This window comes from Populus nigra, chromosome 1 (genome assembly GCF_951802175.1).
Source record: "Populus nigra chromosome 1, ddPopNigr1.1, whole genome shotgun sequence".
Classification (NCBI taxonomy): Eukaryota; Viridiplantae; Streptophyta; class Magnoliopsida; order Malpighiales; family Salicaceae; genus Populus; species Populus nigra.
In genome coordinates, this window is record NC_084852.1 from 1,901,554 (window position 1) to 1,921,530 (window position 19,977).

At 32.8% G+C, this 19,977-nt stretch overlaps 1 protein-coding gene across 1 annotated transcript; it reads right to left on the bottom strand.

Annotated features, from left to right (window-relative positions):
- Window positions 1-3,337: 3,337 nt before the first annotated feature.
- LOC133669165 (uncharacterized) lies at window positions 3,338-15,151 on the bottom strand. The gene is made up of 27 exons (XM_062089216.1): window positions 14,892-15,151; window positions 14,717-14,803; window positions 14,482-14,639; window positions 14,118-14,391; window positions 13,977-14,044; window positions 13,744-13,813; window positions 13,270-13,635; window positions 12,842-12,921; window positions 12,671-12,722; window positions 11,885-12,038; window positions 11,663-11,750; window positions 11,211-11,313; window positions 10,961-11,051; window positions 10,548-10,645; window positions 9,283-9,465; window positions 8,707-8,958; window positions 7,312-7,407; window positions 7,113-7,204; window positions 6,959-7,022; window positions 6,784-6,871; window positions 6,612-6,685; window positions 5,717-5,965; window positions 5,517-5,590; window positions 5,023-5,129; window positions 4,652-4,770; window positions 4,338-4,415; window positions 3,338-3,967 (listed from the first exon to the last, which is right to left on the bottom strand). Exons 1-27 carry the CDS (start codon window positions 15,093-15,095, stop codon window positions 3,758-3,760), a joined length of 3,579 nt encoding a protein of 1,192 aa, XP_061945200.1. The 5' UTR covers window positions 15,096-15,151; the 3' UTR covers window positions 3,338-3,757.
- Between the last annotated feature and the right edge of the window lie 4,826 nt (window positions 15,152-19,977).

Sequence of the window (19,977 nt, forward strand, 5' to 3'; positions counted from 1 at the left end):
AAATTGACATTATAAAATCTAGCTGATTTTTCAAAATTTTCACTAATTAATTGACCAGACTAAACTCGGTTAAGTCTATATTAATTTTTTTATTAAATGAAATAATGTTATTTTAATAAAAATAATTGATTCAAGTTGACTCGGTGGTCCACAAGTTTATTTAATGACCGGTGATTTAGATATTTTTTCGGATTAGTTACGGATCAGATAGGATAAGACATCTAAATCTAATAATTAAAGGGATAAGATAGCATAAACGAATAAAAGTAAAACAAGAGAAATTAAGGATGTCAAACAAAGTAAAAATAGAAAGAGAGTTAGTTTCTTGTTGATATCGTGGTATAAGTTGTTTTTTTTTAAATATATTTTTTATTTAAAAATATATAAAAATAATTTATTTTTATTTTTAATATCACTGTATCAAAATTATAAAAATATTAAAAATATTAATTTAATATTTTTAAAATATTAATTTAATATTTTTAAAAAATAAATGCACTAAAAAAACATTTTTTATTTTTTAAAAAAACCAGTGGCAAGTGGAGATGAAAAAGGAAAGGAGGAACATAGATTTAGATAAAGTGATTGAAGCTGTTGGCTTTGTGGACATTATCGTAGTAAAAAAGATTTGCATTTTTCTGTCGTTTTAAGCCCTCAATAATTGACTGTAAAGCAGTGGTAGCTCAGACACAGATACACCCTTTTTATTCTCTCTGTTTTAGAGCGAGGGAGAGCCCAACTAGTGAGCTTGGTATCCTATGACTCGCTTTTGTCATCTTCTTCGCTGCATGTGCTCGGATTTCATAAGACAACACCAATTTAGTACACAGCATGTTACTCTTTCTTTTATGGAGTCCCAAACTCTTGGATTTTACCAGTTTTACTCGAGATTCAATCAGCATCAGACGATTGGATTTTCTTATCAGTGAAAATGTCTCGTCGTGATCAATTCCTTCCCGTTGATTGTATTTTTTAGCAACTAATCGAGCCTTGAATTTCTCGATACAACCACCACATGGTTGTTAATTTTATGGATAATGAGCTGATACAAGACAAAGATGAATTTGAGGTTTCTTCAACTTCAATCGTTAACGGGGGCCAGAGGCATGCGTAATGCTTGTGCTTAGACATGAACACATTATTTTTATATATCCACTTGGTGATCACTCGTAGATGATAGCAGCATTTATCTTGCCGGGATATACGTTTATTTTTTGGCTTGACTGTGTTGTGAATACTACAGCTTGCATGTTGTTAACAGGAAAAGGTCATTGGGTTTTTTCTTCAAAGAGGAACAATGCTGACCCTTCACGGCAAGCATTGTCTTTGACAAGACTGTAGAAAAGATAGCATTGTAAAAAATCCCAAAAGGGAAATACTTGATAAGATCACCTGTTTCATTCTTCTTTTTTAGCTTTATAAATTTAGTTTGTAAATCAATCATATTTTACTAAATTAATAAAAAATTTCGATGATTTAGACCCCGTTTGTTTGCAGGAAAGTAGTTTTTTTTTGGAAAGTGAATTCCGGGGAAAGTGAATTCCAGGAAAGTATTTTCCGATGTTTGGTAGTGTAATGGAAAATAAGTTGGAAAACACTTTCCAGTGTTTGGTTATGTTATGGAAAATGAGCTGGAAAATAACTTATTAATGTTTTATTTTTTCAAGTTTATTAAAATAATGAGGAACAAATCTTACAAATTAAAAAGTTGAATGAGAATGAAATTGAAAAAAAATATAATTTCATAAATTATCTCAAATAAAATAAATAATAATCAAAATAATAGAGATCAAATCTAAAAAATTAAAAAAAAATAAAAAGTGAAGAAATTAAAATAATAATAATTAACATTTCATAAATTATTTCAAATAAAATAAGTAAAAATCAAAAGAATGAGGACCAAATTTGATAGATAAAAAATTTCAATAAAAAAATGATAAGAAAAAAGCAAATAGCAATTATAAAAGTAAGGATCAAAATTAATATAAAAATTAAATTTTAAGAGATGAAATTGAAAAATAAATATTCAAAACAAATTATATATAGCAATCAAAAGTTTGAGGATCAAATTTGATATAATCAGCAAATAATGACATTTCTAATTTTTTCACAACTTCCGGAAAATGTTTTCCGCCTAAATTTTTCAGGAAAACACTTTCCTGAAAACCAAGCCAAATTTTCCTTTGACTGGAAAGTGTTTTTCGTTGACCAATTTTTCCAATAGCAAACAAACACATGAAAGTTTGGAAAGTGGTTTCCCGGAAACCACTTTTCGGAAAACAAACACAGTCAAAAGGGAAAACACTTTCCTAGAAATCAAACCAAATTTTTCTTTGACTGGAAAGTGTTTTCCGTTGACCGAAAAGTGTTTCCGTTGACCGGAAAGTGTTTTCCGTTGACCAACTTTTCTAATGGCAAACAAACACATGAAAGTTTGGAAAGTACTTTCTCAAAAAATAAATTTCAAAAAACAAACATGGCCTTAGATTAAATTGCAGTCGGGCTAAGCCAAGTTTAATAATTACAATAATATGCGGGGAAGAGGGAGAGGAAAAGAATACAGAGCCATGGCTTTGAGTACCCAATCGATCTGATAAGGAGGAAAACAGAGAGTGTGGATTTGAAAAGGAAAGGGATGGATCATGGAGATTTTCCATCCTCCTTGGATAAAAATGTACTCAATCAAGCAAAACGACATGGATTCTTTACCTCAGTGCCTCGAAGATGGCCATTTCTTACCAAATCCACCGAAGGGAAATTCTACGAGAGTTAATGATGGGCCCACGAGCAACCCAAATTCAAAAACTAGAGAGCCAAGTTTTTCAATGCTCTTTCCAACTTCGATGAATTATTATCAGGTACTGATTGCCTCTGGTGCAGCATTCAGTGAAATTGTCCTTGGCTTTTTTATGCTGGGACCTAATCGAAGCCTAAGATGCAAAAAACAACCACAGACAGAGCTCGTGTGAAGGTACCTGTTGTTTTTGCCTTTTAGCCTTCCTAAAAGCAGCAGATCGCTTCTCGTTCAACGACCCCACTTTTAAGGGATTTGCTGGTGCCTGCATAATTACAAGACCCGCCGTCTCAAAACCCGGTTCATGGGTAGATTGCTCCAAACCCAATATCGTTTCAAGATTATATTTTTAAGAAAATAAAAAAGGTTAAAACAATTTTATTTTAAAAGAAAATAAAGTCAAACTAGGTTTCATTTAGATGACTAAATCATAGATGGTTAGCCTGCCGAAGCAACCCGGATTGATTTCCAATTTGGTTTAACATAAAACCTTGCCCAAGTCATGAGTCAACAGGTCACTAGGTTGCCCGTGTGCTGTGCGGGTTTTAGAACTATGATTGCTTAGGCATTGCCCACAGCATATCCATTGAGTATTGCTCACATCAAGTATATTGCAAAACTGTCAAAAAAATTAATAATAATAAAAAGAAAGACATTGTAACCTGACAAAAGCATTGCTAATTTACAACCCATCACACGCTGCCTTGCATAGAGTACAAGGAAACCCCATGTAGGGACCAGAAATAGCTGGACCATTTATGCATTTCACTATCAATAACCCGGCAATCTCCATCGTACAGGCATCCTCCACCTAACTTGCTTCACAGTCACGACAGTATTCCAAGCACTGGTTTCTTTATAACGCATACAGCAGCATTAACAATCACGGAGCCGGAATCCACTGCAAAATTGTTTAATCCGACAGCCTGAAATATAACCAGCCAAGACCAAGTAAAAGAGGTGTTACAACTGTATGCTGTTGCTCAACTCCTCGAATTTCTGAGCAGCCGATTGGTGATTCCTGCTCTCGTACACTTCGATTAGGGATTGTATTGCCTTGGATATCATATGTTTCTTTTGGTCCCCAATGGAGCTTCCAGCCTCGGACTGTGAGCTTGTCTCCCCAAATGAGGAGCATAGACCCTTAAACCACTCCTCCAAAAACGGGGCTTTCTGTGTGAAACAAACGAGGATGAATGTAAATCTCTGAAGAGTTCCATAAATAAACTGAAAAAATGCCATGAATATGATACAATGAAAGGTCCTCAAATTTGTTCATCGGATGCGTATGATGGGAGCGATAAAATTGCTTGGGAAGAAAATATGGAAAGGCAAGGGAAACAACACAGATGCACTCGTATATGCAAGGGAGCTCCCACTTTTCAGTTTCCTTTCATTCCATTCTTACAGGGACTAGTTCTGATACTGATTAATGGAAACATGCTTTCTTGGCAAGAGAAGATTATATGCTGTTTTCCCACGGTGTTAGTGAATATTAAACTCCTACTTTCACAACATTGTACGAGCAATGAGAGATGCTTACTTTCACAAGGAAATCTTTCAGAGGTTGGTGATCAGTGCTTGAAGCGAGACCAAGGACATGCAACATGGTTGCTGTTACCTGTGACCAAGAAAAAGATCATGTGAAACAAATTTGGAAAGAAAAATACCAGGTTAAGCCCAAGCATATCACCCTCTAGCTCTGATGCAAAATGAAATACTCTATTACAGAAGGATTGCTTGAGAGGCTGTCATTAGCATGACACACATAACATGGCAAAGAAAGTTCTGATGGAAATCAGTTCCCCTATAATTCAAAATGTTTTCAAATGAAAATAAATGAGAAGGGGGGTTGACCTGCTTCTCAAGGGCAACCCTATATTTAAAATTTGATGGTGCTGAAATCTGGTCTGAACCTAGATTCTCAAGAATATGTTCCAGTCCTTGCACAACATCCGAAAAGGAGTTCCCATAATCTGCATGAAATAAACAGTCGGAGGATAAGGGAAATTTCAGTTCAACTTCAGATTATAGCTACATTTTCTGAATGCATGCACCAGGGAGAAATTCAATAACTGGACTGATCATAATTAAATTTGGGTGGAAGCTTGCTGTAGGCTGATAGCTCAAAACTGTACATGATATTTCATAATAATTCAACGTTCTGTAAGGCAAACAACATAATCTTAACCATGACAGATGAAAGTGGGCTCAGCCCTCCTACTAACCAAATGCTGAGGCTGGGACAGCCAGAGCAGCAGCAGCTTGTATCCTGATTTTAAAGTTAGAAGAATCCCGTAGTAGTAGCAGGAGAACACTAAAAACAGATGGAGCCCTGCCAAAATGTACACAAGCGTAATTATATTACAAATTTGGGTTGCGAGCATAAATTTGAAAAAGGTATGTAATTTAAATAGAGCACCTTTATGCCAAGCAGGTAGAAGATAGGTATACATATTTGACTCATTTATCACTATGAAGCTTACAGTTTTCCATGGCACATCAACATGTCAAATAATTTGCAACACCAATCCAAGGCATGCAAACGAGTAAAAACATAAAATATGAGGCACTTTTATGGAAGACAGTCCAGGTAATAGCATGCAAACAGATGAGCAGGGGAAAATGATAAATATAGCATGTAAAAGGTCCCTATTTGGTAATGTTGATCTAGTGACTACAAGTAAATTGTGAAAGACAGCACTGTTTTAGTATCACTTACCAATCCATATCTTGCAGTCTTAGTGTCTCGTTTAAAAAGAGGTTACTCAACGCATGACAAACATTCCACTGGACCTGTTAAATGTATATTATTCAAGGTTAAGCAGAGAACATGGTGGAACTGAGACTCAATTTAAATGCAAGCACAACACAAGGCCAGCGACAGTTTTATCCTAAAATCAGAGCAATGGGGAATGATACCTTAACATTCCCAGTTGTAACACAAGAAAGGAATGCTTGAACCATTTTCTCCAGCAAATGTGAGTCTCCCAATGAAGTTGGATAGCGATAATTTGATGCATGTTGAAGACTACTCCTCTCTGATAACATCTCAATTTTGTCGCTTGATGAGTCCAGATAACCCACAGGCTTATCATGCACACCAGAAGAATTTGTACACTTGACAAATCTAGAAAGATTTCCAAGAGCTCTTACAGCATTTGATTTGATCTGATGGTGAGTAAATGAGATGTCTCAATAAATATCTGAAAGTATGAATAAACCCGTCTACTGAAAGCTATGAGAAGAACTTAACCTTAACACCAACCCAGTTAAAATATACAAACTAAGCACCAGGGGAAGCTCCAAAAATTTAAGATGCAATAGAAGAGCTTAAGGAGCAAGGAATTGCTGTTAAATAAAATCAAAGAGCACAAACATGCCTGTGTTATCATGTTCTAGAGAAAAATTTTCAACCCTAAACTATTGAAACAGGCATATATTAGTCAAATGAAGGTGGTTATTTCTGGAAAGTTTATATATTTTCATGTGCAACAGTCTATGGAAACCCCTAGCTGGCACTGAAGGTGCAAGTGAAAAATGAACACAAATTAGTTATACTTTGTTGGTTACTCCATTCCTTGATGTTTCGAGCAAATGATGAACTGTGCTTGCTCCCCCTTCCGCATAAATGTATTTACCATCAACAAACATATTTAACAAAATCTCCCATGGTAACAAGCAATTTGTGAGAGATCGTAAAGGGAGACATCTTAGATATCATCAGAAAAAACAAATGTCAACACCCATTGTGGATGAATGGAAAAATGATAAACTTATAAAAACTGAAAATGACTCTGGCAATCAATCCATTTACCTTGTCTCCATCTTCTGTTAGCCGCAAAGCACACTCAGTTAAAAACGCCACTAATTGAGGGTTTGTGTTTGAGCCTGTAACAGGAGAAAGAAGAATTAATTAAAACCAATACCAATATGAATTCTACAACATAGTAAATTTAAAACACCACTTTGATATCCTGCAAGTGCACCTGTGTACTTTTTCAAGGGAAATTCATCAATACAGTGACGCAGGGAATCACATATGTTTGCCAAAGCCCATGAGGCAGTTATTCTCACCTGAAAGAAATTAGTAATGCACAATCATCAAGGTTACATACTAAGACAAATTTCAAAAATAAAATTGGAAAAGGCATGATAAGATACCGAGACCAAGGGATCCCGAGTGTTGATCTCAACAGCATGGATAAACTTGTCAAGGATCTCTGCACTAAATGATTCAAGTTCATAAATTTTGTATGCACAATCTTGCATAGGAACAACGAGTTACTCAGATCATACAGAAATATTCCATAATCACCTCAGTGGAACTTGCAGAAAACAAGAGATTACACCAATGCCTCGACAAGCAGCTGACCTAACTGAAGGAACCCCATCATTAACAGCATTGATCTGCAAAAGTTTTGAAGGTGCATTATATGAACTTGAAAAGAAAAATAAATAATAAATAATTGTTCAGTGCAGAAAGCAAAATGGTTTCAAGTTGCACATGAACTTACCAAAGAAGAAACAATGAACTCCTGTTTCTCCTTTGCAAGGGAGAAGAATACAGAAGAGGTAATACCCGCGAAACAAGTTATTGCTGCAGTTCTTACCTACCAGCGGCAAAAAAAATATTCCCAAAAAAAATCAGCAATATGCAGGCATGAAGAGAAATCAAATTTTCAGCAGCTGTATAGTTTTGTTATAAATGCAATAGAACTATGTTTCATCTAGTCTTAACATTTCTCAGCAGAAATTGTTATAGGATGTCAAAGGCTGCCAAGAAGGATGCTAACTGCAACTGTGCTAAATTCATTCAATTGATCAACATGTTGAATCATCAAACCAATGGCTTAAACAGTCCCTTTTAAAAATTACTAATACAATCTAACAATTCCACCAAGTCTAGTGTAGTGGGTTTTTTTTAAAGCCCCATGAGGCAAGAACGATTCCTAACTTTCAGATGGATGACCCTTAAAGGACTAATAATAGCTGTGTAGGTTAATATAAATTAAGCAGATGCATAAAAAAAGATTCATCCTCCAACAGGCAAGGAATTTCATGTTTTTCCAACCTCATCTAAAAAGGAAAACTCATCACTAAATAAGAAAATTCCAAAGTATATAGAAAAACAAAAGGCCAAAATTCATTACTAAATAAAAAAAATTAAAAAAAAATCTTTTAGATCTAATTTGAGCGCTTTCCTTATCTTGACTAGATACCAAAAACCAATTCACTGGCATATTGAAAGTTATTATCATTTTTATCAAACAAATTATTTGAAGTGTTCAAACTTCTTTCATGTGTGTATTCTAGATCTTTCACGTTGTCCAATTATAATAAATTTGTATTCTTCAAAGCTTCCAGAACCTCTGAATTACGAATGAGAACAGCGAGGTCCAGCAGGTAGGTTGCTGAAGAAATGAATTAATAATGTTTGTTGAGTTGCTTAGAAAAGCATAGGACGTCACAACTCACATGGCTACCAATACTATTGGAGTGTTCAAATCTCACTAAGTTTTTGCTGTTTGTACGAATGTTCCTAATTAAAATGACTAGTCGTTGGCCATGATTTTTTTAGAATAATCAGTGCTGGGTTTTTTTAAAATAAAATAAAATAAAAATCGAGACTCTAGATTCTGAACAGCCTGGATGAGCATGATTTAGGCATTTCACACTTTACTTTCTAACATTAACAACAATTACAGGAGGAGTGTCCCATACCACCAACCTTTTGCATGAGCAAACACATGCTGACTTCACATGCCAAAAAACACATGAGCAAATGCAGCACAAGTATTAGATCTAGAGACAAAAACTTTAACCATGTGGAGGGAAAAATCTAATATCTCCTAAAGATCACACATATCATGAAAGTAAATTGTTCCAAAAAGGAAAAACGTTCAACAAACCATGGGAGAAGTATGCCGTAATGTCAGGGGTATATGCTTCTCTATTGCCTCAGACCAATGTTCGCTTCCTGAATGATATGTTTTTTGTTCATCTTTGGTATCTTCTGCACTCTCAGGTTCATATGATGGCGCTGATGATACTTTCTTCATCCTCACAAAATCAGATGTAAATGGAGAATCCAGTAACTTATCATCTAAAATATCTTCAGTTCCTTTAAATCCAGATATTGCACGAAGACATTCATCCAAAACCTATAATGGGAAAATGAAGAGAATAAAGGTAGTAAAGATGGAGGAATTACCACATTAGAACCAGATATTAGAATAGAATAGCAATTCATGAAGAAATGTAAAAATGGTTTTTGAAAAAATACAAGCAGTTATTCCATCAGAAATTTTCTTTTATATAATTTCAAGCCAGTAACTGCAAGCATAACTAGTCTTACTGATTTACTGTTGGATTATATAGGACAATCCAAACCATTGACTACAAATCTCACCTTAATCTAAATCAAAACTGTCAGACCCAAGTACAAGAAATTGTTCGGGTTAAAAACAAGTAAAAGAATATCTTACCTTAATAGCAGCTGTTACAATCTTTTCCCCGATAAAGCCAACAGTATCTCCTGCATGTCCCTTCCACGTCCTCATAGGAGCTTCTAGAGAAGCTGCCCTCAAAATTTTGGAGACTATGATGGAAACGCGTTCCCAACAAGCAGATGCTATGTTGGGGTAACTGTGAATCACAGCTCTAAGAGTCTGGAACAAAAGGTGCACAAGTGGTTTTTTTTAAGTAACAACACAACATTAAAATAAGAGCAGTAAAAATTAAAGACAATCTTCTGGGCTTTGACCTTTCTAGCAAAGCTGTAAGCAAAACTCACCACCTAGAGATTGCATACAAGTTTACCAAAGTCTTAATGAATAATAATTGTCTATGCCCTTTTCACTTTAAGTCCCAATCACTCTGGCATAAGGTGAAGGGAAGGGGTGCTAAGGTTGGAGTTAGTATCACCTTTGATTGAAGCCAATTTCCTCGTGCAAGTTCATGAAACTCATTTCAAAGTTTTCCATATTTTTCTCCATTAGTTGATTATAATACAGGCCATGGTTCTTGCATTCGTTTATGGCAATTAGAAATGGGAACAGTGTTTTAGTTTCTTTTTAAAAATCCTTAAATTTCATTACCAACTTAATAGTTCTATGGGTCTATATGTTAGAAAGCAGATTTCTTTCACTTTCTCCGAAGGACCAGATTATAGAGTTTGGACTAGAGGATTTTAGCAAGTTTACTAGCAAATACTTCTTGCTCATCTTATGAATATGTGCTTTCCTTTGACTAATTACATCTGAGGCCGGCATAAATCTAAGTTTAAAACCTTTGTTTCTTATAAATATACTAAAAAGTATTGAACAAGTTTAAATAATTGGTGCAGGATAGCTTTGGGGGGCTGTTCTGGATCTGACTTTGGAGGCTGTTTAGGGTTATATTGACGTGGTTTTCTGTAGGAAATTGTAGAAACTATTAGTCACACTAATATGATTTCTAGGGTCACACATAGACGATAGAAAAACCTAAGATTCACATCTAGAGTTCTAAGGAGCGGCACCTAAGGGAGATTGAGTCACACAATCAATTGCAAATTGCAGGAATTTATTCATAAATTGTTATTCATAATATTGAAAGACTACATACTTATTATAGAGTTTGAGTAGTCTGAATCCAACAAGAACTTAGATTCCTAAATAAGAAAACCAAGTCTGTGTAGAATAGGAAAATACCCTTGTCTATAAAAAGACATAAGTTTTGCTTTATTTGTTGTCTGCATCAATAATATTACCTGGAGGGTCTCAAAGCATATTGTTGGATTGGTTAATTGCTCAGAAAGCCTAAATATAGTGAAAATAACACCAGACCTCTTCTCAGCCTCAACTGCACCTGGAAGAAGGCTTCAAATAGATTACAAGGTCATATTAGACTAAAGTGCGAAAATGAAAACAATGACAAAATATAAATGGAAGTGTTCCAACCAAACAAGACAGTTATATGCACAAAACAGAAAACACCAACCCAATAACAGAGATATCAACTGGTCTATCACCAGTAACACTCACAATTAAGAAGATAGGGATGTCTGACATGTATCAAGCAGGTTGTGAATGGAAAAAACTCAATTTTTATAAACAAACGTGATAGGAGGATCATATGCAGAGACAATCCTCTAAATAGCATAGCATAAAAAAAAAACCTAACCTGTGGAAATTTCTTCTAAAAGCATTTGTTTGACCTGTGGTGATGATGGTGAGGTTGAAAAAGCTGCAGTCAAGCAGCTAATAGTGCTAGCCTAGCAAAAGATTTTAAAGTATGATACAGAAGTTAATTTCAAATGTCATTTGAAGCACCCTACCCCACAACCCGGAAAGGACAAAAAGACCAAAAAAATGGAAGAAACGCTAAAGGAGAACACAATTATTTCCACTTATACTGCATAAGTAGAACTCACCAGCAGGCCAGTTTGATTGCTTTTGAAAGGGAACCCATTCTCAGCCTTTTCCAAGAGAGAAGCAATTGCTCTAGGTAACAACTCTTTGGGCATTCTAGAATATCTGTAGGATGATCACCCAGGAAAAAAAAGGGGGGGGGGATAATAAGTAATGTAAGGATACCGCTGCTTTTCTGGGAAAAAAGCAAGCAAAATGCAAACATGCAAAAAAATATCCTACATTAGAACTGAACAATCCATAATTCTTCACTCCATGTGTAAGAATAGAGTAAATTACAATTTTAACAACACACAGATTCACTTTTGGTTACAGTGAACTGACAAAGCAGATATCAGGCTTGAATAACCTATAAAGTGAGCATGAAGATTACAAGAAACACTGATAGTGTATCAGATAGGAAAACTCAAGACTGTAATGACTGCGAGATAGTTTTTAGATGGAAGATTCGTACGGTGTAGATGATATAAGAAGCATTAGAATCTTGAACACAGATGCTAGCAGTCGACTATGAGTTTCACGCTGGATTAAGTGCAGAATACCTACACCAGACACAAAGGAGCATGCTTAATACTAGGCCATGTGAGCAGTAAACCAGAAACATCAGGAACTAACAACAGTGAAGCACATTTACACCAAAATTACTAAACTGCATGGCACACTGCCTCTCTACTACCAGTGTGAAGTTGCATCAGTATCCGTCCAAGGGAACTTGATAAGGCCATAAAAGATCCCCATTTAGTAGATTCTTTGTACTCTGCCACCTGCAGAAAAACAGATGAAGGCCCATCCAGCATAACTACCACGGTCGACGCAGATGCAATCCGAACCTAGTCACCACAAAACAAAAGAAATGAGTGAGGAGTGTCAAGGAAGTACACAATGTAGTCAAAAATCTGAAAATTGCTCTGCAGATAATTTCAAACATCACAGATAAAGTACCGGAAAAAAAAGAACAGACATTAATGCTCTTAAGGTTGGGGAAAATGGGAAGGAAAAGGGAAGGGAAGAAAGGATTTGGGGAATGAAGGAAACTTATTTTCCTCCTGCATGCCTGGTCAGCAAAGAGAGGAAAGGACGAGAATCCAATTTTCCTCTTCTTTTGGTTAATGGGTGGAGAGGAAAGAAATAGCACGCTAAGAAGATTACTCTAACCTTGCGATATAACTTCCGATTGACAATGTGGGTCTACAGGACATCAATAACAATAGTAAGTAAGATTGGGAATATAGATACACTATTCTCCATCTTGCTGGAATCTTGAGGGCATGGGAGAGGCATGGGAGCACTTTTTTTTTTCCCTCTTCCCTCCCCATTTTGTTCAAAGAAAACAGAATAAATGACCTTACTTGCATACTCTTTCCACACCATCTCTCAATTTTATCCTCACCCCCCCACCAGAAAAAAACAAAAGAAAAGAAAAACAAGTGTATGACCAACAGAAATTGACATTAAACAGTACCTTTAAATAAGGGTCAAAAAGCAAACACGTCATTAGAGTTGCTTCAAACTTCCTGCAAATAAAGAAGTCACATGAAGTAATCAGACAGAGAAAACTTCAAAAAAGAAACAAAAGATAAACAATACAGCACCAACACAAATTTGTTGTGAAAACTAGAGGAAAAAGCTTGACCTCTGTAGCAGTACATCATTGGTAGGCAAAAGCATTGTCCATTGGGCAGTAAATGACTTGGAATCAGCTTGACAAAGATCCTTATCCACAAAATAAAAAGGTAAAATTGCATCAATGTTATGACTGGAATTGCAAATAATTGTTCAGCGATGATAGTTGTAAACAGCTACAACAATTTCATTAACATATTGGAAGTGATCTACAGCAACTGAAATGAAATGAGACTAATAAACATGGGCACCTCAACAAAAAGATCACATCAAATACAGCTAGGTAAATCATTAAGTAAATTTAAACTGTCTTTCTATGAGAAAAAAGAGCATCACTGAGCTCACAAGACTATATTACAGTAATGTTGACGCACGGATTGATAAACAGATGGCTGTGAAAACTTTCAATGCTAAAAAGAATAACTTTATAATGTTTACCCGTATGCATTCAATGGCAGCAACTCGAACCTTTGAGCTTTGAATACCATCAGTATCTTTCCCTGATACATCACTATCACTGCAATCTGAATCTGATGACATGAAATCGGTTGCAGAAGATTCATGATCAGATAAACACAAAGAATCCTGAGCTTTGGGCTGTTTCATATACACACTATCTTTTTTGCGCAAGTGTGGAGGCCTATATGGAGTATTATCTTTTCGTATAGGTTCTTTAGAATTCAACTTAAGACCCGCTAAACTAAGTTCCTTCTCCTTGTTAACAGTCGGTGAGGCTGTAAACTGTTGTCTACTGTTAATGCCATAAATAAAGAACAATCGTAATGTTGCGACAAAACCAGAAACCTGTAAAAAAAGAAAACAAAAACCAATTTGCAACATATAAAAACAACTGGAGCATAGAAAGACGAACAACTGGATCTGTACACCCTAAGAGTATATGGATTAACTTACATGATCATGAAGAGAACCTTTAGGATCCACAAGAACCAAATGTAGACAATTAAGAAGAGAAGAATAAAACCTGCAGAGAAGAGTTGTTACTATGCTAAGGTCAAACATTAAAAATTAGAGTTGTTACTATGCTAAGGTCAAACATTAAAAATTCACATAAAGGCACAAAAACAAGCTCTCCTGTTAATTGTACAGATACGTTGTTTGAGGTTAAAGGGTGATGATCATGGTACCTGGACATAACAATATCTTCAGAAAGCGAGTTGTTGATTGCTAAGGCATCCATCACTTTCCTAAGCACCTAATCAACAACCACAAAACTTAAGACACTCATTTGTACACAAACAATCAACAAGGCATAGGAACACACCTACCTCAATCGTAGATTGCCAAACATCAGCAGAAAAAGAAGACCCCACTTTTTCAAACACTTCACCAAGCATAGTAAACATAACAGTATAAACCTCCCATAAACTACTACACTTAGACACTCCCTTTCCAGTAGCCCCGGCAGACCTTTGGTTCCCACTACTATACGACGAGCTAACTAACTGTGCATGAGAGCAGTCAACAATTCGGAGAAGGAATTTCACTAACTGAACATTATCCGATAGCAAACATTTTTGCTGATATTCACTCACAAAATACCTACAAATTTTTTTAAAAAATAAAAACAAATAAAAAATGAAAAAATGGGAAACATATAAAAATTTAGCAATCACCAAATGAAAAACTAACCTTACAGTCTCTATACATTCGACAGCAAGACTAACATTAGCAGTACCAGCTTTTCCGATAAAAAATTGCAGCATTTTCGCATACGAATCAAGTGCAACACTCCATGAATTAGAATTTAATTGCAGCGAAACGCGTTGCCTTTGGCATACATCATAAACCTAATTTACAAGATTCAAATTCAGTTAAAAAAAACTCACCAACACTAACAAAAATTAAAAATTTAAATTATTTTTACCAAATGTGAAATGTGAGGGTACACTGAAATGAAATCTTGTGATGAATTTGCCACCAATTCCAGTAAAAATATCAAATCAGAGGTAATCTGATAAAACAAAATGATTAGCAAGTTAATGCGAGAGTAATTAAGGAGTAAATCAGTTGATTAGTGAGGATTGAGATTGATAATTTACTTCGTGAGAAGGGAGATCGGAGGCGGCGGAGAGAAGAGTGGGAGAGGAGAACAGTAAATCGTGAAGGAGTTGTGGAAGTGATTTTGATTCTGATTTTGGACTTCGAGTTGTTAGGGTTTCGTCTCTTAGAGTGAGAAATGCTGTTCTCCAGGTTCGGATTATCGGCGGTTGCGGCGGCGACGCCCACGACGATGGTGTCGCCATAAAAGCAGAAATGATTTGTGGGCGGGGAAGAGGAGTTGGGAGTGTTTATAACATATCTGGAGTGTTAAGGTGATGTTTAAAGGGTGTTTTTTATTTGAAAATATATTAAAATAATATTTTTTTATATTTTAAAAATTAAAAAAGTATTAGTATAAAAATATCAAAAAAAATTAATCTAAAATTAAAAAAAATAAAAAAATTAATTTTTTAAAAAAAATTTAAAATACAAAAACAAATAGACAATGATAATGTTATAAAACTTGTGAATTGAGGTGGCACTCTATTAAGCAAATATAATTAAGAATTTGATATCCTAAAAATTAATTAGAAATTATATTTAAAATTAAAAAGTAAAATATAAAACAAATTTTGATTTTAATATTAAAGATAATCTTAATTTAGGGTTGTTTGAAAATGGAATTGTTTTTTAAAATATTTTTGTTTATGGATATATTAAAAGAATTTTTATTTTATTTTTAAAAAATATTTTTAATATTAGCTTAATAAAATTAAATTTTAAAAAAAATTAAAAAAATAGTTTACTTCGATAAACCGCACTCCCAAAGTAGGCTAGCCTCCAATTTATTATTTGATTATCAATCGAATATCAAAACTTGTGGTTTATTAATTTTGCTACTTCAAATGCAAATGAATTTTCTCGGGAAAATTAAATTGAGGGATTAAGGATAGAAAAAAAAAAATACTCTTTCCCATAATTTACATGCAAAACTCCATTTTATCTCTGGAGTTTTTTTTTCATTAATTTTCATACCTTATCTATGGTTATTACATTTTTATTTTGAACATCATTTATATCTCATTTTAGTTTCTAAAAACGAGGAAAAAAATCAATAAAGCATTGAGAAAATAGAGTTTTTAAATGGCTAGATTTCTTAGCGTTAATAACTTTGTTTTTGGTGTCTATAAACTTGACTTGTGGTTTCTATTTTTAATAGCATTAAAAAACAAAATAGATCGGATCTTAGATAAATTTTTAAGTTTTTAATTTTTAAGTTGAATAAAAAGTTTTTTTTGTTATAAATTAGGTTTTATAGATCCACGCACATGTTTTGGGGGTGAAAATACATAGCATTTAGTTTTTTTAATCAACAATATTGAATCTTGATTTTCTAATCATCTAAGACAGGTTTGATGGCTTAAAATTGAACAAAGTGACATCGCATCGCTAGATAACATAAAATGTGTCGTTGCTCATAATTTAAAAAAATATATAGATGACATGTTATTTATTTAGTTTATATATCTACTATTTCGATGCATGTGCTATGTGGCGGGTTCAAATAAAAAATATTATAAAAATTTATAATATAAAAAATAATATCTTTTTAAAAAATTATTAATAATATTAATTATAATAAAACTAATAATATTAATAATACAAATAATAATATTATTAATTATAATACAAATAATAATATTTATACCACAAGTTATATTATTTTTAATATTAATACTTTTAATTATAATAAAAAAATATTTAAAATCATTCATCAAGACCTAGTAGAATTGGACCACGCAAGACCCATTGAGCTTGGGTTCTGACGTCGGACCCAAGACAATCGAGTCCTCCCTCAAACCCAAGACAATCTAGTCTTATGCTAAGATCCAAGCGCTAGGTGCCTCGCGTGGGGTGGACGCGGTTGGCTCACCCCGAGCCACCACCAGCGCCACATGGTACTCGAGTCTGTACGTGGGGCGAGCGCGGACTGGCTCACTCCAAGTGCCACATGGCGCTCGGGTGGTCGTGCAAGGGATAGCACAAGTGATAATATTTTTAGTATTCATACTGTTAATTATAAATAAAATCATAATATTTATAGCACAAATAAATTTTTTATATGAATATTTTAAATTATAATAATAATAATATTTTTAACACAAATAATATTTATTATAATAAAATAATAATATTTGTAACACCAATAATACTATCTTTCATAAAAATACTTTTAATTATAATAAAAAATAAAATATTTAAAATCCTTCATTGAGACCCCATAAAATTGGGACACGCATGACTCATTGAGCTTGGGTCCTAACGACGGACCCAAGACAATGATTCCTGCTTCAAGCCCAGGACAATCGGGCTCTGTGTAGACTCCATCGCCAAGCACCCACGTTGGATTACTATGTGCTTAATTTTTATTAAATAAATAAAGATGATGAGATTCGAACTCATGACTATTTGGTCATTAAGGCTCTGATACCATGTCAAATATCCAATTCAACCCAAAAACTCAAGCTTTTAGGTGAGATTCTAATATATGATTTATATTGTTCTCTAACATGTCAAGCCAACACATGTGTGTTTTTGTTTTTAAAGATGAAACACTTGTTTTAAGCTTGACTTGTCATTTTTATTTATTTATTTATTTTTATTTTATAATAAAATATTTTTTAATTGGGATTATTACAATAAATTTTATAAAGCAACAAAAAATTCATTGCTTTTCAAACAAGATTTATATTTTCCTGGTAATATTATTAATTAATTTATAAAAAAAATTATATGGATCTAAAATGCATGATTTTTTTCATTGAGAGTAATTTTTTTATTTTTTTATTTTATATATAAAATTTTGAAATTAATAGTTGTTTTATTTTTATATTTTTCAATCAAGATTATTGTGACCTTTTTTTCGTGATCTACCTTTCATATGGTGATAAGTTCTTATATAATAAATTATCATATTAACAAACAAAACATGTTTTGAATAGAAAAAAAGTACTTGGTCAAGGTTTTATATTTTTGACTATTTTTTTATTTATTTAAATCATTTGAATTCGAGTAAATGTCTATTTTAATTGTGTTAGTTTCTAATTAAAAAAACATGTACGTTGTTTTATACTTAATTTTATTAAATAAACAAGGATGGTGATATTCGAACTCGTGACTACTTAGTGATCAAGGTTTTGATACCATGTCAAATGATTAATTTAACCAAATAGTTTAAATTGATAGGTGAGATTTTAAGATATGATTTATATTATCTCTAACAGCTATTTATATAAAAAAAATACTTGTTTTCATCAAGACAAGAAAATAAATAATTTGACAATAGATGAGGTCACAAACAATATTTGCTTTGATTATTGTATAGTTAAATAAAAATAGGTTTTGAGAATCACTTCATAACATAGCAGTGCACGAGAACATAACTAGTTTATCCTATAATAAATTATTTTATGTAAAACATAATTAAAATAATGTCACATATCCGATTTGTATGTGCTCGTTTAGTATTTTCAACGAGGTGCCAAGATAAGCCCCAATTTTCCAAGAAGATAGTTTTAGTGTTAAATCTTGGTTAAATTTCCTCCACTTCACATGTAATTTTCTGCGTTAAAATTGTTCTTCAGTGTCATGCTAGGGAATGTAGTCTAAGGTTGATTCCAATTGATGCAGAATTGATAAGCTATGATTTGATAGTGAGCTAATATGTTAGGGCTGGATCGAGGGTGTTTGAGAGTGTGGTAGTAATTATTTTTTAAAATGTTTTTCATTCAAAAATATATTATAATAATGTTTTTTTAAAATATTTTTGATATTAATACATCAAAATAATCTAAAAATATCAAAAATATATTCATTTAAAGTAAAAAATAAATTTAAATTTTTTCAAAAACACTTTCCAACCATAATGTTAAACACCGTCAAAATTGATAAATTAAAATTTGATAACAACAACTCTGACAACAACATAAAAAAATAATTTATAAACAAAAAAAAAATTGTTGTTGTTAAGTTTAACACATCACTATATTTTTAACACTTTGAATATCACTCTATAAAGATTGTTTTTCTCCTTGAAGAGAGAAACACACTTGATGAAATTGACTAGTTTTAATCTATAATTTTAGATTATAGAAACTATACGAACAAAATCAATAATAAAATAATTGTGCTATAAGATTTGATTCACCTAGTTTTTTATATATTCATTTGCTTCTATACCACATTATTAAGAGTTCACTTGAAATTATAGTAGTGATTATTTTTTAAAAAAGTTATTAAAATTAAAAAAATAAATAAATAGGCCCTAAATATAAAAATAGTAAAATTAAAGTTTGTAACTATATCAAAGGAACTTGACCTTTTATTTTCTCTACGTTATTTTTATTTGTCTTTAATAAATATAAATACTCTTCACCATTTCTATTTTTAAAAATATTCATAAAATCATAATATTTTAAAAACTTTATCATGCATTAACATGATACCTTTTCTAGAACCTTCGTAGTCAAGACAACTATTTTATGAAGGTTATCATAAATTCTCAAAAATATCCTGGAGTTTTATCTATTTAATCTTCACCAATACCTCAAGCAACAAAAATAAAATTATAAAAGGATAACAAAACTAAATTAGTGCCGTTATCTAATTTTTCTTATGCAAAAGTTTCATGAATGAGTCGTAATTAATGTTTTTGCTTATGTGTTGTACCATTATCACATGATCATGAAAAAAAAAAAAACAATATACACAACTCTAAAAATATATAATTTGAGTAGTGATTCTAAATTTATTTTTTAGAAATTATTAATTTAAATTTTATAAATATCAAGATCACTAGAAATTTATATAATTGTTAATTTTAAAATTTATAAGATTAGTTAAAAATATATATAAATTAACTCGTATATTTACATTAATAATAAAAAACAATAGATGTGTTAAAATTCTAAAAAGAAAATATAAAGGACATGAACAAATAAATTAAACTAAAAAAAATGTTTGAATATCAATAATGAAAGGCGGTAAATGTGGGCCGCGATTGTACGGCCCTGGGTTGGATCTAAACCATCACCAAACAGGCCTGGTCATCTCCACCCAGCCTTAATAATTCTAGGGTTTATAAAG

Excerpts from the sequence above, each read along its gene's own strand:
- LOC133669165 (XM_062089216.1), bottom strand. The coding sequence starts at position 15,095 with ATGGCGACACCATCGTCGTGGGCGTCGCCGCCGCAACCGCCGATAATC. Across the intron at positions 14,392-14,481 it reads GAATGTATAGAGACTGTAAG|GTATTTTGTGAGTGAATATC; the intron begins GTTAGTTTTTCA and ends AAAAATTTGTAG. Across the intron at positions 14,045-14,117 it reads TTTGGCAATCTACGATTGAG|GTGCTTAGGAAAGTGATGGA; the intron begins GTAGGTGTGTTC and ends GTTGTTGATTAG.